General features: G+C 38.8%; 1 protein-coding gene across 2 annotated transcripts in view; it reads left to right on the top strand.

Moving 5' to 3' along the window:
* The first annotated feature begins 942 nt into the window (after window positions 1-942).
* myo10l1 (myosin X, like 1) overlaps window positions 943-18,397 on the top strand; it is a 59,910-nt gene continuing 42,455 nt past the window's right edge. For both annotated transcript variants that reach the window (XM_028437569.1, XM_028437568.1), the window contains exons 1-2: window positions 943-1,381; window positions 15,051-15,149. In XM_028437569.1, the coding sequence (XP_028293370.1) occupies window positions 1,361-1,381; window positions 15,051-15,149 (120 nt within the window). In that variant the 5' untranslated portion in view covers window positions 943-1,360. The remainder of the gene's footprint in view (window positions 1,382-15,050; window positions 15,150-18,397) is intronic.

The raw sequence follows: 18,397 nt of genomic DNA, 5'->3' as shown, positions 1-18,397 counted from the left end.
AGAGCAACAGTGACACATTTAACAAGAAAAAAAATTACCACTGACTGATTAACTAGGGAGAAAGACTAGCTTTGCTCAGATAAAGGGATGGTTGGATGGCTGGAATGATAGATGGATGGATGGATGGATGGATGGCATTGAATGATAATAGATGGATAGATGAATGAATGAATGAATGAATGAATGAATGAATGAATGAATGAATGAATGAATGAATGGAATGTTGGATAGATGGATGGATGGGATGGCATTGAATGATGGATTGACGGAGAAATGGTTGGATGGATGGATTGATGGATAGATGAATGAATGAATGAAATGTTGGATAGATGGATAGATGATGAATGGCATTGAATGATGATAGATGGATAAATAGGTGGATGGATGATAGATAGATAGATGAATGAATGGATGAATGAATGAATGGATGATGGATGGATGGATGGATAGATGGCATGTTGGATAGATGAATGGATGGGATGGCATTGAATGATGGATTGATGGAGAAATGGTTGGATGGATGATAGATAGATGAATGAATGGATGGATGGATGGATGGATGGCTGGAATGTTGGATAGATGGATGGATGGGGTGGCATTGAATGATGGATTGACTGAGAAATGGTTGGATGGATAGATGGATGGATAGATTGATGGATTGATGAATGACTGGATGGAAAATAAAAAAAAAACATTTAGTCAATGAACTACTGGATCCAGATGTTGACACAATTTTTCAGATCAATGCACCTTTATCAGTGAGCCGGCTGATTAGTGTGTGGAATCACACACACACACACACACACACACACACACACACACACACACACACACACACACACACACACACACGCACACACACACACACACACACACACACACACACACACACACACACACACACACACACACACACACACACAGAGAGAGAGAGCTGTGCTGTGCACCGCCCCATCGGTGTGCGCGCAGGGCATCGTCGAGCTCACTCTGCCCACGGACTGGTCCTCTGAACCCTCAGCATCATGCACAGTGCACACTCGTATCCACGCACACACCCGCGGTGAGACGTGGAGGCAGCAGACACCTCCTCTGACGGATCTCCTCACATCATGCGCGTCTCCTCTGCCCGTGCACGGCTGAGGTGTGTTTGAGCAGACAAACCTTTAGAGACGCACGGAAAAGACATAGCCTGTGACGTTGAATGGGAAAGGACAGCACGGCATCAGCGCTACATCTCCCCCATCTTGGCAAACACGCTGACTGCACCGGTTGGTGAGGTTTACGCGCCGGAGACCGGAGCCGGTGTGTGCGCGCTCCGAGGCCGGTGTTGGCTGCGCCCCGTCTGGTAGGACTCAGCAGGATGGAGGGCTTTTTCACAGAGGTGAGACATTAGAGGTGTTATCTGGATTCAGTTTACACTCATGTATGTCTGGTTACTCCAAAATGCTCATGTGGGATATTCCTGTTTTGGATGCATGTCGCTTTTCTTTTATTAACAGAAATAATTCATCACTGGTTCCCGTTGTTATGAGCCTCATCCCATTACAAATCCTAACTTGCATCGATGAGAAACAGAGGAACACCTCTATGGTTTTATTACAGCCGCAGAGCACCGGGCCTGACTGTCTGCTGGGCGAATTAATTCTGAGCAGATCCGCAGAAAAATTGGCCAAACCAGAGCTGACACGAGCGTTTGTATCCATAAGGCCGTCTCTCGGATTAAAACCATTCTGTTAAAGGGAGGGTAAACCGTGCTGGCCCTCAGCGACAGCCATCCTACACCATGCTGCCGTCAAGAGACCCTTTTCATGGAGCTGTGAATGGGATGATGGAGATGGTATCCAGGGATGGAGAGTGGAAGGAGGGGCAGCACAATGGGGGTATCTGTGAGTCAGAATGAAATGGGTGAGACAGGTGGGAGATTAATTAAAAAATGGTGTCACAATTTAATCTTAGGTAGATGACACATCAACATCAGGTTGAATATATGGCTTCCATCATGACAACTGTCCTGGACCTCACAGCAGGGCTTGTCTTACTCAATTTCCTGCTCATGTTTGGCTTTTATCTCCCATCAGGACATGCGTGCATCCTACCACTCCCTTCATCTATGTTACCCATTCACTGACACTGGACAACCCCATAAATGCGGTCTAGTCCTCTGACCGTGATGCCAGTACAGTATATCCTTCCTCTCCAAGCTACTTATCCTCCCCCATCTTAGCTTAATCTGATATGGGTTTAAATTCCTCTCACACTGCCAGTGATGTCATTCCATTTATTAGTCCGTGTCCAGGCTTATGTGTTTTATTTTCTTGTAGTATATCCAAAATTCTAAAATTAGGCCATAAAAGTCTGAAAAATATCGCACAAAACTAAGACGAAAAATACCACAAGTGTTTTTTGTCATTATGAAGCCACAGCAAAGTGCTACTACCCGTTCTGTTGCTCCATTTCCCATCAGTCTGCCTGTCATATATTGATCACATGATTGATTTACAGACCACCATAAAACCAACTCACACCCCCCACGCTGCCCGTTCTCCAAAAGCCATATGAGATCCAAAAATGGAGTGACTTATTGAGTTGTAATGTTCAAACCTTCACCCTGCATAAGCTGCATATTTGATACCCAGAAGCATGACTTCATGCTGCGTGCCGCTGACCAATCGATCCCCTTGGGAGGAGTATGACCAACGTTCACTCCCCTGCTACTTTCAATACTCTGTGCATCAGTGTATTCTTCCATTTATTGCCTAAAATTATGACGAGTGAACAGTTGACCTCTCTCTCTCTCTCTCTCTCTCTCTCTCTCTCTCTCTCTCTCTCTCTCTCTCTTTCTCTCTCAACCCAGGCAGAAAACATAAAAGCTGTCCCACTAGTCAAGCATGAAATGTCAGGTGGCATTAGCCTATTGTCAAATCCCTGCATATTACGGTTGGTAAGGGCGTCCATCAATTGTAGAAACATCTTGTGTAGAAATAAAATTAAATGTACATGTATGATAGTATATTTGTCCCACGTATGCGTTCTGATCTTCGTGTATTTCAAAACAGATCACCAGTATGTCTTTTCCAAGCTTGAATAGGCAAAAATAAACCACAAACAAATCTAAGGAGATGTATACATGACAAGGGCAAAGGCTACAATTCACTTTGTAAACAATCAGGAGAAGGGCATCCCCTGACATCACATGGGCTTAAAATAAAGATATTTGTACAGTGACAGTGAACAAATTAGAATACTAGCAGAATCAATATAATGACCAAAAAATACAAACTTGTAAACTATTTTTTGGCCTGGATGTAACGTGGTTTCATCATGAGTAAGGTAATGGGCATTATCACAGCCCACCACCCTGTGAATAAGCAGATATGATCATTCTTAATCAGATCACACTCCTACAAAGTTTTCTAATGTTTGTGTCTTTATTATCTATGTTTATTACATTGGTTTCCAACTGCAGGCTACAGCTGATTGAAGTCTCTATAAGAGTAAATGTTTACATGTTTATGGACTGGCGATCTGCACCCCCTGATTATGCTGACATAGGCTACTTCCACCTAGAACCTTAGGATTCTGGCATGCCCTTAAGAAGGATTAGTGGAGTTACTCATATTGCTAATATTCGAAGGCAGGGATTTCTAAACACTGTTGACGTTTTTTGCGATTATTGCTGTAATAATGTATAGAATTAAATGAAGTATTTACATTTTTGGTAGAGTAATTAAATACAGTACTTCTACTTCATGCACACAACTATCGAGCTATGCTTTCAAGGCAATTAACGACCTCTTGTCTTGTTTGAGTAAACATTGTGCAGTGCTTTATGGGTTTACATCTGTAGCAAGACTACTATCCATGTAAGTGTTCTTACACATGGCACATGGATGGGTTTACAGTTTTTGTGTTTTTTTTTTTTTTTGCCAAACTGTATACACAGTCTTTTGTTGTGTCGCTTTGTTGCTCTTTTGCAGGAGTGTCACACATCCTGTCAGCTGTACACGAGACTGCCCAAAGCTGTCTTGTTCCAGCTAGGGCTATTGATCTATTGCATTTGTAGATAAAAATAATTCTTATTTTGCAAATTCGAGTTAAAAAAAAAAAAAAATAATTAAAATTTTTAAAAATATACATATTTTTTTCCCCACCACAGTTTTTTCTGACTTTTTTGTTCCGTCCCTGTGGGTTGCCGTAGCGTGATGTGAGCCAGCCCCCTCTTTGTTTACATTTGTTTACCTTTTGACTAGGCTATATGTGTGCCACAGGCATGTTTAGTGTTTTATTCACACTATGCTGAGATGCTAAGGGAAGAGTTTATTATTTTTTTTTAATTGTAATGTTATATGTTACATGATTTCTTAATCAGAAAATTGAAGCTACTGTGAAGTTGCTGTTGCACTTTTATTTAAATCTGGGTTAAAGCTTGAAATTGTTGAATGACAGCCTCATTTACTTTTTATTTTAGGATTATTCTATGCATTTTAACTCTTGAGGACAATCACAGCAATAAAGTTACATTTTTGACAATACATCTGATGTCTGCAGTCATTTTTAAGTCAAGAATCAAAACTCAAATTTTTCTTAAAAATATCAGAGATTTTTTTTCAAAAAAAATCAAAACAAAATTAATCTTGAGTGCATAGTCCTATGACCAGAAAAATCCAGCTTTTCACTTCTCACTTTTCAACCATATTTATACTTTTATGAGACGTCTTAATAAAGAAGTTTTTTCAACGACCAGAAAAAAAGGCCTTTTCACCTTTCACTTTCCTACCAAATTTGACGTTGTTTAGACGTGTGGCAAATACGTCTTTTCAATGGCTTTTCAACCATATTTTGCTGGGTGGGTATGAAGCGATAACCAGTTGACACGCAGGTGTGAACGTAAGTAGATCAGCATTGTTATCTGCCTGCATTGAAACTGACTGAGAATCAAGGGTTAATTTATTCCCATCTTGCCTTTTGGTGCTCTTCTCTGCCACTCTATCCAACCAAATCATAAATCTTTATTTACTATGCAATGGGTTCAGTAGACACATTTTCCTGCTCTCAAGGACCAAGCACTTGAAGCTTGCTCAATGTCACGATGACTGTTAAATGCAATGGACTTGCTGTGCGGTAAAATATTAATTTTTCGAGTTGCATTTAGTCCAACACTTTGCACATGGATGTGAAACATTAATGCAAACATAGAACTTAGCAGAATATGAGGTCTTAGGAGTTTAGATGAAACTCGCTGTCTTCAAATTAGCCTAAAACCCAAAGCATTTTCAGGGAAATTAAGCCAATCCAGATTCCATACACAGAGATACAAAAATATGCAATGTATGGTTTAGTACTGCAGAAAGCTCATTTAGCACAGGAAAGGCAACAGTCACTGGAGATGTGTGACCTATATTCAGCAGCTCCAAACACATTTGTACTGCACAGGAGCTGCCTCAGCTTTGCCCCTCTCTCTCTCTCTCCCCCCCCCCCGGCAGACATTCTCTTGGTTCTTCTCTACATCTTTCAGCCAACCACTTTCAATGTAACTCTGTCAGTTTCCCTCCCCCTTCTGGCAGCTCCTTTTCTTATCTCTACTACTTTTCTCTGATCTTTGGTTCATGTCTTCCTCTCTGGCTTCTTTTGCATGAGTAGGTGTGTCTTTCAATTACAGTACAATCATTTTTCAGTCAATTCTTTCAAATTCTTTCATTTTTGTGGAAAGCTGTGAGCGAAATGGGCTGAATAACGTAAAATCGTGTCACAGAATACCAATAGATGCAAGCTGAAAGATAAAAGACTAAATTGTGCCACTTTACATTATCAGTTACTTTGACGTGACCGATAGTTAATGATTGAACACGTTTTCAGTTTAGGAAAAGTTAAGAAGTTGAGAAAACCTGAATATATTAAGTCCTCTACCAATTTCCGTTCAGAAATAATCACAAACAGAAAAGAAAAATAATTAGTTAAAAAAATCAGGAAAAAAAAAATCAATACAGAAAGACTGCATCTCCCAGAATCCATTTCACCTGATCACTAAATGCCAGCATCCGTGCTTAGAGGAGAGGGGCTGTTTCCATGGTGCCTTGTCTTCACTGTTGCTGGGGTGTCCTGTTGCCAGGGTGGGGGTTGGGGTGGGCTGTGCGACTGTAGTTTAAAAAAAGATGAGAGAGAATGTGATAATTAGCACACTGTTCAAGTGGATTTGCACCGTACACACAAACATGAACATGTGCACGCACAAAATGCCATTAAGAACTGCTGCTATCTGCTTCCTTAATCCTTGTAATTCAGCGGCAGACTCTGATCAGGGTCGCTTTGGATAAACAAGTTTTGTATTAATGTGGGAACAAGCACGGGTCAAAAGTTTAAAAATCTAAACCTTTCCAAAAATGTCTTGATAATGAGTATAACAGACACAAAAGGGACATCCCTATTCTACTTCTTGTCACTTAAAGCTGACATCCAGAGTTTCTGAGAAACGTCTCGATGTCCCGCCCCAAACAGCCTCACTTCCTCCCACTGCCTCTCTCAATCTACCAGAAGCCACGCCTCTGCTTTTCTGCACTCGCATCGTGGAACGTAACAAGGTCGCATCGGGTAACATTGATATATGTCTATGGGTCAGGTAAGAGCTAAAATCATATTTACCTGTTTGCTGTTGTGACACGCAGCCTTGTTTCCGTGCACAGTTCCGCATTCACTTTGATTGACAGACTCAAAAACAGGAAGTCGAAGCCTATTGGCTGGGCGATCACGGCGCTCGTTTCCTTTTGTTTAGGGGTCTATAGGACTTTTATACATTCATGTATATGAAAGACCACCGGCAGTAGACCATAGTAAAAGACTAGTGAGGTATTTTTTCGCATTTCAAAAGAATCATACATCAACATAGATTCAGCTTTAAACCTTTTGTGTACAATGGATTTTACACTGAGGGATTCCTACTAAATTATCCACCATCATGTCACTAAATAAATAAATACAAATAATTGATTAAAAAAATATTATAATTGTAGGAGCCATAATGTATTTTTTGTAGTTCTGTTTACCCGAGCCTGATGTGGGCGGGGCAAGAAGGTTATTTAGGTTGCCATGGTGTTGGCACAGGTGTTGGTCATTTGGGTTAAGAAGCAAACAGCTCTTGATTTAATATTGTACCATACAAGTTCTTTACCTCTGTCTACTACTGGTTGCATTCAGGGATTAGAGTTTTGATGTGTACTCGGTTATGGATTAAAACAAAATTGTCCACCTTTTCCTTTGATATATTTAATATATAATAATACCAAAGCTTTATAATTACAGTATACAAAATACTTTAACCTAAAAGGTGAACACAGGTGACCCAACCAAACACAATCGAAAACTGTTTCTTAAACCAAATTACCAACGCCTGTGCAGACACCATGGCAACCTAAATAGCCTTCTTGCCCCGCCCACATCAGGCTCAGGTAAATGGAACTACAAAATAAAAAACAAAAAGGTATAAATAATGTTAAAATTAAATTAATCACATATCATTTCTATTATGTAGAAATCTATTAAAATATCCCACAGTAATTCATTTAGCAGACTATATGCTATTACTGAAATAACTAACGAAGACAGAATACACATTAAAAAGCATCACTGATATCCTACTGGTTAGGTTTATATTTAGTAGAAGATTTATTTGTTCATAATTTGAAAATTGACAATGGTTTTCTTCAATCAGAAATTGTGGTTTGAAAAAAATGTATATAAATAAGAAATATATAATTGCTTGTGATTTTCTGTGTTAACTATGGCCAACTCAAAATTGAAGTAATTTCAAGCAAACGCTGCTGATTCTAAAGGCCTCAACATGTAATTTTTTTTTTTTTTACAAGATTTATTAACTTCATCATGATATTTAAATAAAGTGTTAGGATTAAACCCACATTGACAAAGCACTTTCGGACTAAAGCAGATTTTCAAGTGCCTCCAGATGTTTTTTTTTTTTTTTTACATCTGCAGTGTTGAATTTCAGCGGTAATCTCTTTTAGTGGCAGATGTGACTTATACACAAGCATGTGACGCCCACACACACATGCACACAGAAATGTGTGCACGCTGATACAAACACATGTTGTTTCTCCGCTTCCTGCTACTTTAATCTGCAGAAAGCCTCACTGCCCTGATTGTATTATCACCTTTAATGGAAAATTACTGTCACAGTTTAGGCCTGCCTTGCCCCGAGGAGAGGATCAGAGCGTTTGATCAGAATTATGTCAAATCAGACGAGCAGTCCTCAACACCTTTCATATCAGGAACTATGCAGAAATATCTGAGTATCAAGTCAACTAGATGAGAGCATTGACTGACTTTCAAATGTAAAGACTAAAGCTTACAGTAACTTAACCATAGCACAATAAGCACAATATACACAACTACAACTTCACATCTCACTCTTACATTAAAATAATCAACTCTTTCCATTTACCACCTAAAGTCTCTCCTCCCTTCCCCCTAACCCCTCCCCCCACCCCCTCACCTAGGTGTAACACTGCCCTCTCTTTTTATATCCTCCCTTTAATAAAGTATTTCTTACCCTTCCTTAGGGAGGGCTGGTGATGGTCACAATTATGCAATAAAGTAAATTCATTTATTTAATTGCAATAACAAAACACGCATTGCTGTCATGAAAAGATTGCACTTCTTGTAGTGTTGACCTTTGACCGCATGTGCAGACAAGGTAAATTAAAAAAAAAACAAAACATGGCAGACACTATGTGTGATTGTAAGCTCTATTCACCCATTTACGCACTCACTTAAAGTCTTTTCAATTTTAACCTTTGACCTTTGGCTACCAGAGAAGATAGAGTACCCTCCCAACTGGTCCTTAGTTGTGTTCCATTAGCTGCAGACTGGTCAGCAGCTTCTCTCATCACTTATTCACGAATGTGTCAATTCTGTCGTCTTGTGTCGTCGCTTGGTTGCAATTCAATTGTTCCATTTTTTTTCTCTGTTTCTGCTGTTTGCCTAAACTCACTTTGGTTTGTATTTAGTTTGGTCGAGCAACGCTATGACATGCTGTCTTTTTTCTTCCCAGGAAACACGCACTCTTTTCTAAATTCTACAAAAATGTTGAGACAATCTTAAACAATAGAGAATAACACAACCATGTGACAAACTGGATGCCTGATGTAAAAGTCAAGCCTGAAGCTACATTTTCTGTCTTGAACCAGGTGCACCCCTGCAAACTGGGGGCCTTTGTTTACATTAAGGATCCATTTGTGTTTGTTGAAGCATGGCTAGGGGGAGGGGCCCTTCATCAGAGACCGTGTCTAGGGCGAGGCCCTAATCATAAGGCACAGGAGTCTTTGTAATCTGTTGGACAGTAGCAATTATTTTATCCCACAGACACAGAACCAGTGAAACATGCACATAAAAAGTGCAATCACTGTTGGGTTGCTCTTTATGTGTCCCGTGAACAAAGATTATTAGATAGATGATCGATTGTTCTATTGGTTAAATAAATGAACTCTGTTCTTCAGTTGTTGTAAAGGTGTAAACCCTGTTCCATGGAGGAGTTCACACACAGAAACAGATTCACATATTCTCACCTTTGGTTCATTTCAAAATCTACTTAACGCACCAAATAATTATGTTTGTGACTGTGGGAGTAAATCACAACATCATGAGTAACCTCAAACACTTTAAGATACTCTTTTTAGTTCAGGGGCCACAGATTATAGGGGAAAGCAAGGAATTACAACAATTTTGGGCCCTAGTTTGCGCTTCTACGTATCCAAAAAATACAAAAATATATAAGAAACTGACCATATCCAAGCAATAAGCGGTAGATATCAGTCCCAACAGGATCTTACTTTTTAATTTCCTTGATTTTGTGAGTAATTTTTATTTAATTAAGGGAAATATTATGTAATAATTCAAGGAAATTGAAGGATTTTGTAAGAATTTTGAGTTTTTTTCTTAGCTGTTTAACATAAAAAAATTACTGTAATCCTGCGATATAAGCACTGGGAAAACTGTAAGCCCCTGCAAATATTGTTGAGTTTCATTTATACAGTACAAGTATTTATGCTTTCTCTGTCATTTTTACTTTCTCCTGTGGGCCAAATTGGATGCTCCAAAAGGGCCGGATTTGGCCCTCGGGCCATGAGTTTGACATACGTGCAAGAGGACGTGCAACAAGAAAGCTAAGGAGCCTGTTGGACAATACCAGACTTCCAACAAGTTGACTAACTAATATCAACGTTTTGTGCATTTGGCAGCTTTTCGAGGTTGTTCTCTAAATTGCTATGTCGTCGTATAATGTTTCTTCTTGATTAAAAATGCTGCCATTGAGCACAACACAGAAATGATTGCAAACTAACAGGTCACTGAGAACATTTTAACATTAATCATAAATCTGTAAGTTTCCCAGTCATACTGTAGGATTGACATAATAATTACTGCCACATGTTACGGTTTCTTCAATCAAAGGTCAGCGTAGCCAATAGGATGAGAGAACGATTGATGTTGACTGGGTTTCAATGGAGCCTGTGGAACGTCAGGGAGTTTTTTCTGCAGATAAATCATGAGCAAATACCCAAGAAGAATATTAGTAAAAGGTTGGTGCTGTAGATTTAGGTTAAGATGAAGGTGGGAAGGTAATGGATGGGGGGATGGGGGACGGAGAGAAAGAGAGTGAGGTTGTTGGTGGTTGTCGGCAGTGATTGGCCACGGTTGCATGTTGTTTTTTAATTCGGAATTAGTTATTTGGAATTAAATTATTTGGAATTCAAGTGTTCTGCTTCGTGTTTTCATGGAAATAGTCATTCTCGATTTGAGGTTTACATGGAAAACAGGCTTTATTCAGATCCACTTTAGGTCTGGGGGTTGGGAAGGGTTCTGATTGGATAGAGGGAGAACGAGACGTATCACGTCTATCGGGATAAAACACGCAACAAATCTTTTCTTTTCCGCTACAACATAGAAGACCACATAATAAGAACTGTTTTCTCTTTTATTTTTAATTGTAGTTTTGAAGCAGCAGCTCAACAATAACACACGGTTTCACTTTGCTCCGCAGAATAGGAGAGAGATAGTGCAGTGGAGAAGCAAGATAGAAGTTCGTACTTTGGTCAGTCAAAGCCAGCGGTTAATGCAACAGCTGTTCTACCTCCACGCTACAGGACGTTGAGTGAAAAAATAACTTTATAATGATCTGTGCATCATTAGTGAAACTCTGATGTTTCATGCCTCGACGAAGTCTGTGTGTGTATAATAAGTCTGCGTGTCAGTGTGTGTGTAATGTCCGTGTGAATGTCCACACGTTAATATGTCCGTTCATCCACTCTTTTCATTATATCCATGTCTTTTAAGGCTCTTATTAAATGAATAGTCTCGGCTCAAGTCCGGGCATCCATCCTGGACTATGTCGCCACCATTACGTCATCCCGGCAAGTCACACATGCACAGAATGACCAAAATTAACTTAAAGCGGAATTAAGTGTTGATAAGAAAAGAAGTATTTAATTCGAAATTAAAATGGGGATAAACCAGCCACGTAATTCGGGTTTAAGTTTAATTCAGAATTAAATTTGCATTAGGAATTAAGTGTTTACAAGGTCAGTTTGAAGAGGAATTAACTTTTATTCTGCTTTAAAGATGAATTAAAGGTCCCATGTAAACGTGGCCATTGTGGCAAGTCATTTATTATTCTCTTTCTTCCTTGCTCAGCATTTGGCCTTGAGAACATGTATTGATCAGAACCAATAAATGAGTTCATGCAAAGATGTGTTAAAAACAGGCATTAGGTTCCAGGGTAAGCTGCAGATCAGGAGAGGTAAAGAGGATCCCCCTATAGTTCCTATTGCCAGGGTCTGATGGACACAAGGAAAAAACTCTAAGGAGTTTGAGAGACAAAGATGTAAAGACATAGACAATCAATGAGAGATGTTTAAATAGAAGGTGTATAAAGAAATCTGTTATTTCAAAAGATCAGCAGAGAAATATGGGGTGCCAAGTGTAAAAATTTAGTATAAAAGTTGTAGCTAACACATTTTCATTATTTATCTGACTTTTCTCATATTTAGCACATTTTCCTACATTTAACACAACATTTAATCACATACATAGAGGTAAAAAAAAGCATGAAATATAAATATTTAAATCTAAATCTAAATGGTATATGTTATATCTAAATGTTAAATCTATAGTCTGTGATTGATGTTAACTTTGTCATATTTTAGGTGTACTTTTCCAAATTATTGTGTGGATTTAATGTGTCTCACAAGTTCATCATTTGACTCAAATAGGGATTTAAATCATTTTGTAATTTTTGGACTAAAATTCCACCAAACTGTTAAATGCAGATATAGAATTATTTAGACTAGTTAAGTGCCCATCGGAAGTATGTATTCATATAGTGGGAGCTTAATTAGAGCTGTCAATTATGGCCAGATGAGTATGTTTATGTGAAGGTTGGGTGTACATACTCTGTACTGTGTAGTGTTATGAAGAGGTATATTTACAGGTGCAAAGTAAAATAGTGTGTGCGATTTCCCTGGTTTAATTCTATGGGACATGCACATGATAAATTGATTAAAAAAGTTTGCACCAATGTTCGCTGGATGTAAGCAAATGGATAATAAATATCCCAGAGCATCCACTGTCCTTAGACCCTCCTTTGGCAAGGAAAAACTCAAAAAACCCAGTGGGAAAATGAATTACACACAAACATGTCATGTATATCCAAGGTGCGCATTAGGTTATAAGTTTATAGTTCTTCCCACTCCTTTTCGGACATGTACATTACATTTATATAGAAAGTATTTGAGAGCTTGTTTGTATAATCTCATTCATTGTTTGTACATGCTACTTTTTAAAAAAATTGCTTTTTTATGTTTTACATGTTCAAAATAAACTAAACTATATGTCGAAGTATCTTGAACTAAAAACTAACAAGTAGATTAAATATGTTTTTTGGACTAATAGTTGGGGCCTTCAGCACTATGAAGCTGGATTTCCTCTTGTCGCACTAACTACCGGGGTTTATTCTGTGTGCTGTTCTACGATGTTGGGTGAACATTCTTACCGGAGTAAATCACCATGGTAACTTACACTGAACGTATTCCTGATATATTTATCCAGCTTCGTAGTACAGGCCCTTTGAAATCCAAAACAATTTGCTAGAAATGTGATCAACAGTTGACGGCCAACAGTTTAATACTTCCTGGGTCAATAACACTTAAGTGGAAATGCCATTAGTACTGATTAGTAATTGGTTTATGAAGATACGTAGAAAAGGATGGACAAATCGTTCAACCTGAGCCAGAAGACACGATGCATTTCTCTGTAGTTGTGTTTCTTTTTGGGTTGCCTCCCTCTTCTGTCATGTGTTGCCCTTTTAGGGGTTTCAGGTCAGAGGTCAATGACAGTAAATTAGGTTTATGTCTGGGTACAGTCTCCTCATCTTTTGACCCTGGGGTCAGAAGAAACACACCCACAGAGAAACACGTAGAAAATGACAACAACAACAACAACTCAGAACACAGTTCAGTGAGCCGCATCCACAAAGCCAATCCTTCCTTTTGTAACATTCACTGTAGAAAATACGAAACATTTTCTGACATTACCTTTGCTGAAGGTCTGGTAACTCAGGTGTTGGTCTCCCATCTTCTAAAAGCTGTCGGTTTTCCTCAAAAGAAAGTTTCTTTATCATCTCTAGCGCTGTCATCCTGCCTGTAGTGTTATCCCGCCCACTAGCTAGAGAACGTAGCAGCGGCCACGCTGTATCAATTCACTAATGCACTGTGAACCTATAGCATTTAGCATAGCACGGTTACGTCCAAAGGCAGCGTAGAGAGCTGCCTTTTTACGTAAATGGTTTTCATTTTGGGGAACTGACTACACATGCGCAAACACATAAAAACACGCTATGGGGCCAGAGGCAGAGCAGCAATGTGCCTTTGGGAGGGGGCGTGGCCTCCTCCTGCCTTATAGTGGAGTGAGAATGTGCAGCGTCTCTGGTGTACCAGGAAATAGCGATGTTTAGTCATTTGGCCAATGAAAAGCACAAAATGCTGACACTTTCAAACTTATAGGTACTGTAGGCTATCGGAATATGAAAAATAAATAATTTATAATTATATTATAATTAAAACAAATGATCAAAATATCAATTCACCCTTGGGTAGGCCCTGCCTACCTTGCCTACCCTGACTGCACGTCACTGCTGTTAGCATTGTTGCTTAATGCATTAGAAAGTCCAGATGTTACAGTATTTAATACAACACGTGTATGGCATCTGTCGGCACATGATCATCTTAGTAATTATATGGGCAAACTGAGGAATTCCCAATAAGTGAATTAATTTCCTCGGTTAGCAAAACATTGTGCTGCTCAGCTGTGCTTCTAGTTAGCTTTGTTAACTCGTCATCTACCTTTTTAACCTTGGGGTCGGGATACCATGTAGGGAATTAAATTGGGGTCACCTGAAATTAAATTGGGGTCACCTGAAATTTCTAGTAGCTGGTAAAAAAAGACTCATTTTTTTTAATAACTATTCTTCTTTTCAAAATAAAACACCAAACACAAAATCACAAACAACTGTATTCTATTCTTTCACTCAAAAATAAAATAAAATGCAGTATATAAATATCTGAGCTGGCGCATCTTGTCACTTTGTGCACCAATCCTGGCCACTCTGTATTTGTAACAGCATAACAAACACGATCAGAAACTAATTATAGAGAAAAAAATGTTTCCGTGGACGCCAGGAATTTGTAATCTAAAATGGGGTCACGACCTAAAAAAGGTTGGAACCCTATCATTATTCAGGTTAAAGGGTTAGATACAGTGGATGAATGAACAAACAGACAAATTAAAATGCAAAACATTTGTTTATAAACAATAGAAATTCTAGACTGTCATTAAACTCAATACGGATAGATGTGAAGTTGTTACTGCATGCACAATGATCTCCACTAAGGTCACCTCTACTGACTATTATATTTAGTCCAATCAACAAGGTGTTTCCTTATGTGTTTAAATGCCTAACATGAGAATTGTTATGTGTTTTTGCAATGCAGGGCGCTCGAGTTTGGGTTAATGAGAAGGAGCAGCTGGTTCCTGCCACTGTCAATTCCTGTGGAGATGGAACTCTTGTGGTCACAACTGATTATGGAGAGGTAAGAAATGAGGAACACAAGCTAAAAACATAAATAATATAAGTCACACATATTTTTTTTAATAATATTTTATTACTCTACAATCTATTCATTAAATGCACTTCCTTTATGGACTTCCCTTATGAAGTAGGGCAAACAACGTCAGATTTGCTGCCGATGCTTGCTACAGTCCCTGCATGTGTTGTGTCATCTACTTTGTGCGTTGGTATTTCCGTAAAGGTCAGCATGAAGGTGAAGCAGCTTTGCTGGTTATTCCTTCGCTGTGTGAATCAATAGAAACTACTGGGTCATGATGCTCCACTTTCCTGCCCCAGTTCTTTCATCATCATCCTCTTCTTCTTCTTCATACTTATTCAGAATTCATCTGTGACACACATTCAGGCTTCGGAGGCGAGCAGAAATGAAATAAAAGCATTATGGGAGTACAAACTGGAGCGATTGTTACTGGATGTCACACGTTAACGCAAGGATGCCTGGTGTCGACATTGAGAGCACAATAGCAAAGCACATTTCTTAGTTACCATGGCAACTCATCCAAATATAGGAACTGGACCTTTGATCTTTATTTCATGTGTATGTGTGTATGTTTATCTGCTCATTTAATTTGTGAGAACATTGCTGTACCTTGGGTTTGCCTATTTTATGGTTGATGTGTTTGGCAAACTCGCACTCATATGTGTGCTCCAATTGGCATCATTTAAGGATGGAGTTAAAATTAGACTCCATTCTTTTGCCTGAAGTGCCACAGCCTCGATTCCTACTTCCTACCCCCAAAGAACATCCACCATGCCTTTAAAATGGTCAAGAAATGAGTTTGGCTTCTCAAACTTGTAAAAACCAAACCTGCCCCAAAGCTTCAGGCATTTACTGCAGCTACTGTGTTACAGTGAGGTCAGGCAAGCACCAAAAATAGAGGAGTGGTTATAGGAGAAGGCATTCTCTCCCTTTGCTCTGGATTATATGAATGTCCTCAACATCCCAACCCCCATCCGCCGCTCCCTCGCTGCCTCTGCCCACCCTTTCCCATATAAATTAGTGTTCCAATCTTGTCTCAGTTGAAGGTAGGGTTGCCAATTCCCTGAAATATAAATAAAGGTGTTTATTTGGAGCGAGAGCGGGGAAAATAGTGCAAATTTAGCTAACAATTGTGATATGCTGACTATGTGTACACATTTCCTTCAATATACTCTATAATACAGTGATTCTCAGCTAACATCACCTTTGAATATTGAGACGCACACACGAGTGAAACTGAAGATATGGAGCGGTCTATAACTGAGATAATACAGAATTGTCGCAGTAAGGCAACAGAAAATACAAAATATTCACACTATTACACTCATTTTATTTAAAAAGAAAAAAAAAAAACCCAAAACAATACATTACAGAAAAATTGCAGGTTTTATTATTTTAAAAATTTTCAAAAGCGAGCATGAACTCTGTAGTTAGTGTTCCTTGGGCACATACGACATTACCTAAACGCTCTCAGATACATTCACTCACAGAGTAGCTCTTCATGTGCATCATAAATGAAGTAATACTTGTTTGTTCCGGCATAGCAAAGAAACATTGTAATGCTGTTGTAATGTGTGCCCCCCTGACCCAGTTTTTACCTCACAATTTTGCATCTCTAACCCACTGAGGTCCTGCAAAAAATGACGATATAATCAGATTTCAGAGACTTAACCCTCACAAAATGGGATATGGAGAAAAAAAAACCACTATTACTACGACATGCTCATCTCCCCACATGGCAACTCACTTCTCCTAGAAACAAACTCATTTTGAATCTCACAGTAAAGTAAAGTGATTGAGTGGTGATTAACAAACAGGATTGATTAAGCCGGTGTAGCTAATAGCCTGGTTGGGAGCAAACTCGCTGCAAATGTAATTTAATATATATCTATATGATAACTGTTGTAAATCTTCCTTTATGAAATAAAATCTTGGTAAAATCCTAGCTTAATCAAAATTCATAATTAATAGGATTGTAAGATATAGGGCTAATGCGACAATGCTGGATAAGTATATCCAGGATATCTCTCCCTCAGTGGGCTTCACCTTACCAAAAATGATCCGTCACAGAGCAGCTGTACTACGAAGCTGGCTATCAACATGTTAACTTAACCCAGGTGATTTTAACCTGGCTGCGTGTGCGCTCACATTAAACGGGTGGAGATTTCAAATGGGGTCATTATTGTAACAAAACTATTTGTGTGTGCGTAATACAATCCTTGTGTCTGTTTTCAGTGTCAGACCAATCACAAACACGGAGGAACCGTGCAGAGCAACTTATGCCACAATCCAGAAATAATTCTTTAAAAATATGAAGATTTAAAATCCATAATTCAGACCAAAAACGACACTGTTGCTGCAGCAAAAGCTGTCAGAAATGAATGTAGGCAGAGAATTGATGACTGTTTGTGGGATTATACAATATTGATTCATGAGAAAATAAATACTAAGGCACAGTTTCTATCCACTTATCTGCCTCATTTAGGGTGCAGTCTGTGGGTCTGATGCTGCGTTCGTACAGCTCAGTCTACATCATAAGGTGGACAATATTTGAATTTTATACAGCCTGTATTATCTTACAGGACTGAGATTCTGTGTCACAAACAGCGAATATGAATAAATTAATGAATGAATTTATCAGTTAAAGAGCGCCCGACACACGCACGCTTTATCAGCTGAATAATTTTGGACCGTCCATTAGATAAAAATCTATATCTTTCCATTAGGATGTCATCGAGTATATAAGGGATTGCATCTATCCATTCTTTCTTTCCTGTCAGCTGTCGGATCAGATTCACGCAGCAGCAGCATGTCCAGAGAATGGGCAGGTCATTCTCCAAGAGAACTGATTGGTCAGTAGGCGGGGCTTTTGTACTTGCTCAATATTTTATCCTAGCACTTAACCTGGTCCCAACCTGGTTAGCCATTTAGCGTAAATTACCATGGTGATTTACCCCTGTAAGAAGTTAACCAGCGACGTAGCACAGACCCATAAAGATAATGATAATCATGTTAATGATGTTATTAAAATGTATAATATTGATCCTAACACTATTAATGTTTATACCAACAATCCCAGTTAGGTTTGCGTTTACCTCTATTATGAATTAGTGTCCATAGTAGGGCTGGGCAAAAAATCGATTTAATTGATTTATTGAATTTGTAGATAAAAACAATTTTTACTTTGCAAATTCGAGTTAAAAAAAAAATATATATATATATATATGTATATA

Source organism: Gouania willdenowi, chromosome 22 (assembly GCF_900634775.1).
Source record: "Gouania willdenowi chromosome 22, fGouWil2.1, whole genome shotgun sequence".
Classification (NCBI taxonomy): domain Eukaryota; kingdom Metazoa; phylum Chordata; class Actinopteri; order Blenniiformes; family Gobiesocidae; genus Gouania; species Gouania willdenowi.
This window is presented reverse-complemented; position numbering and strand designations above follow the sequence as displayed.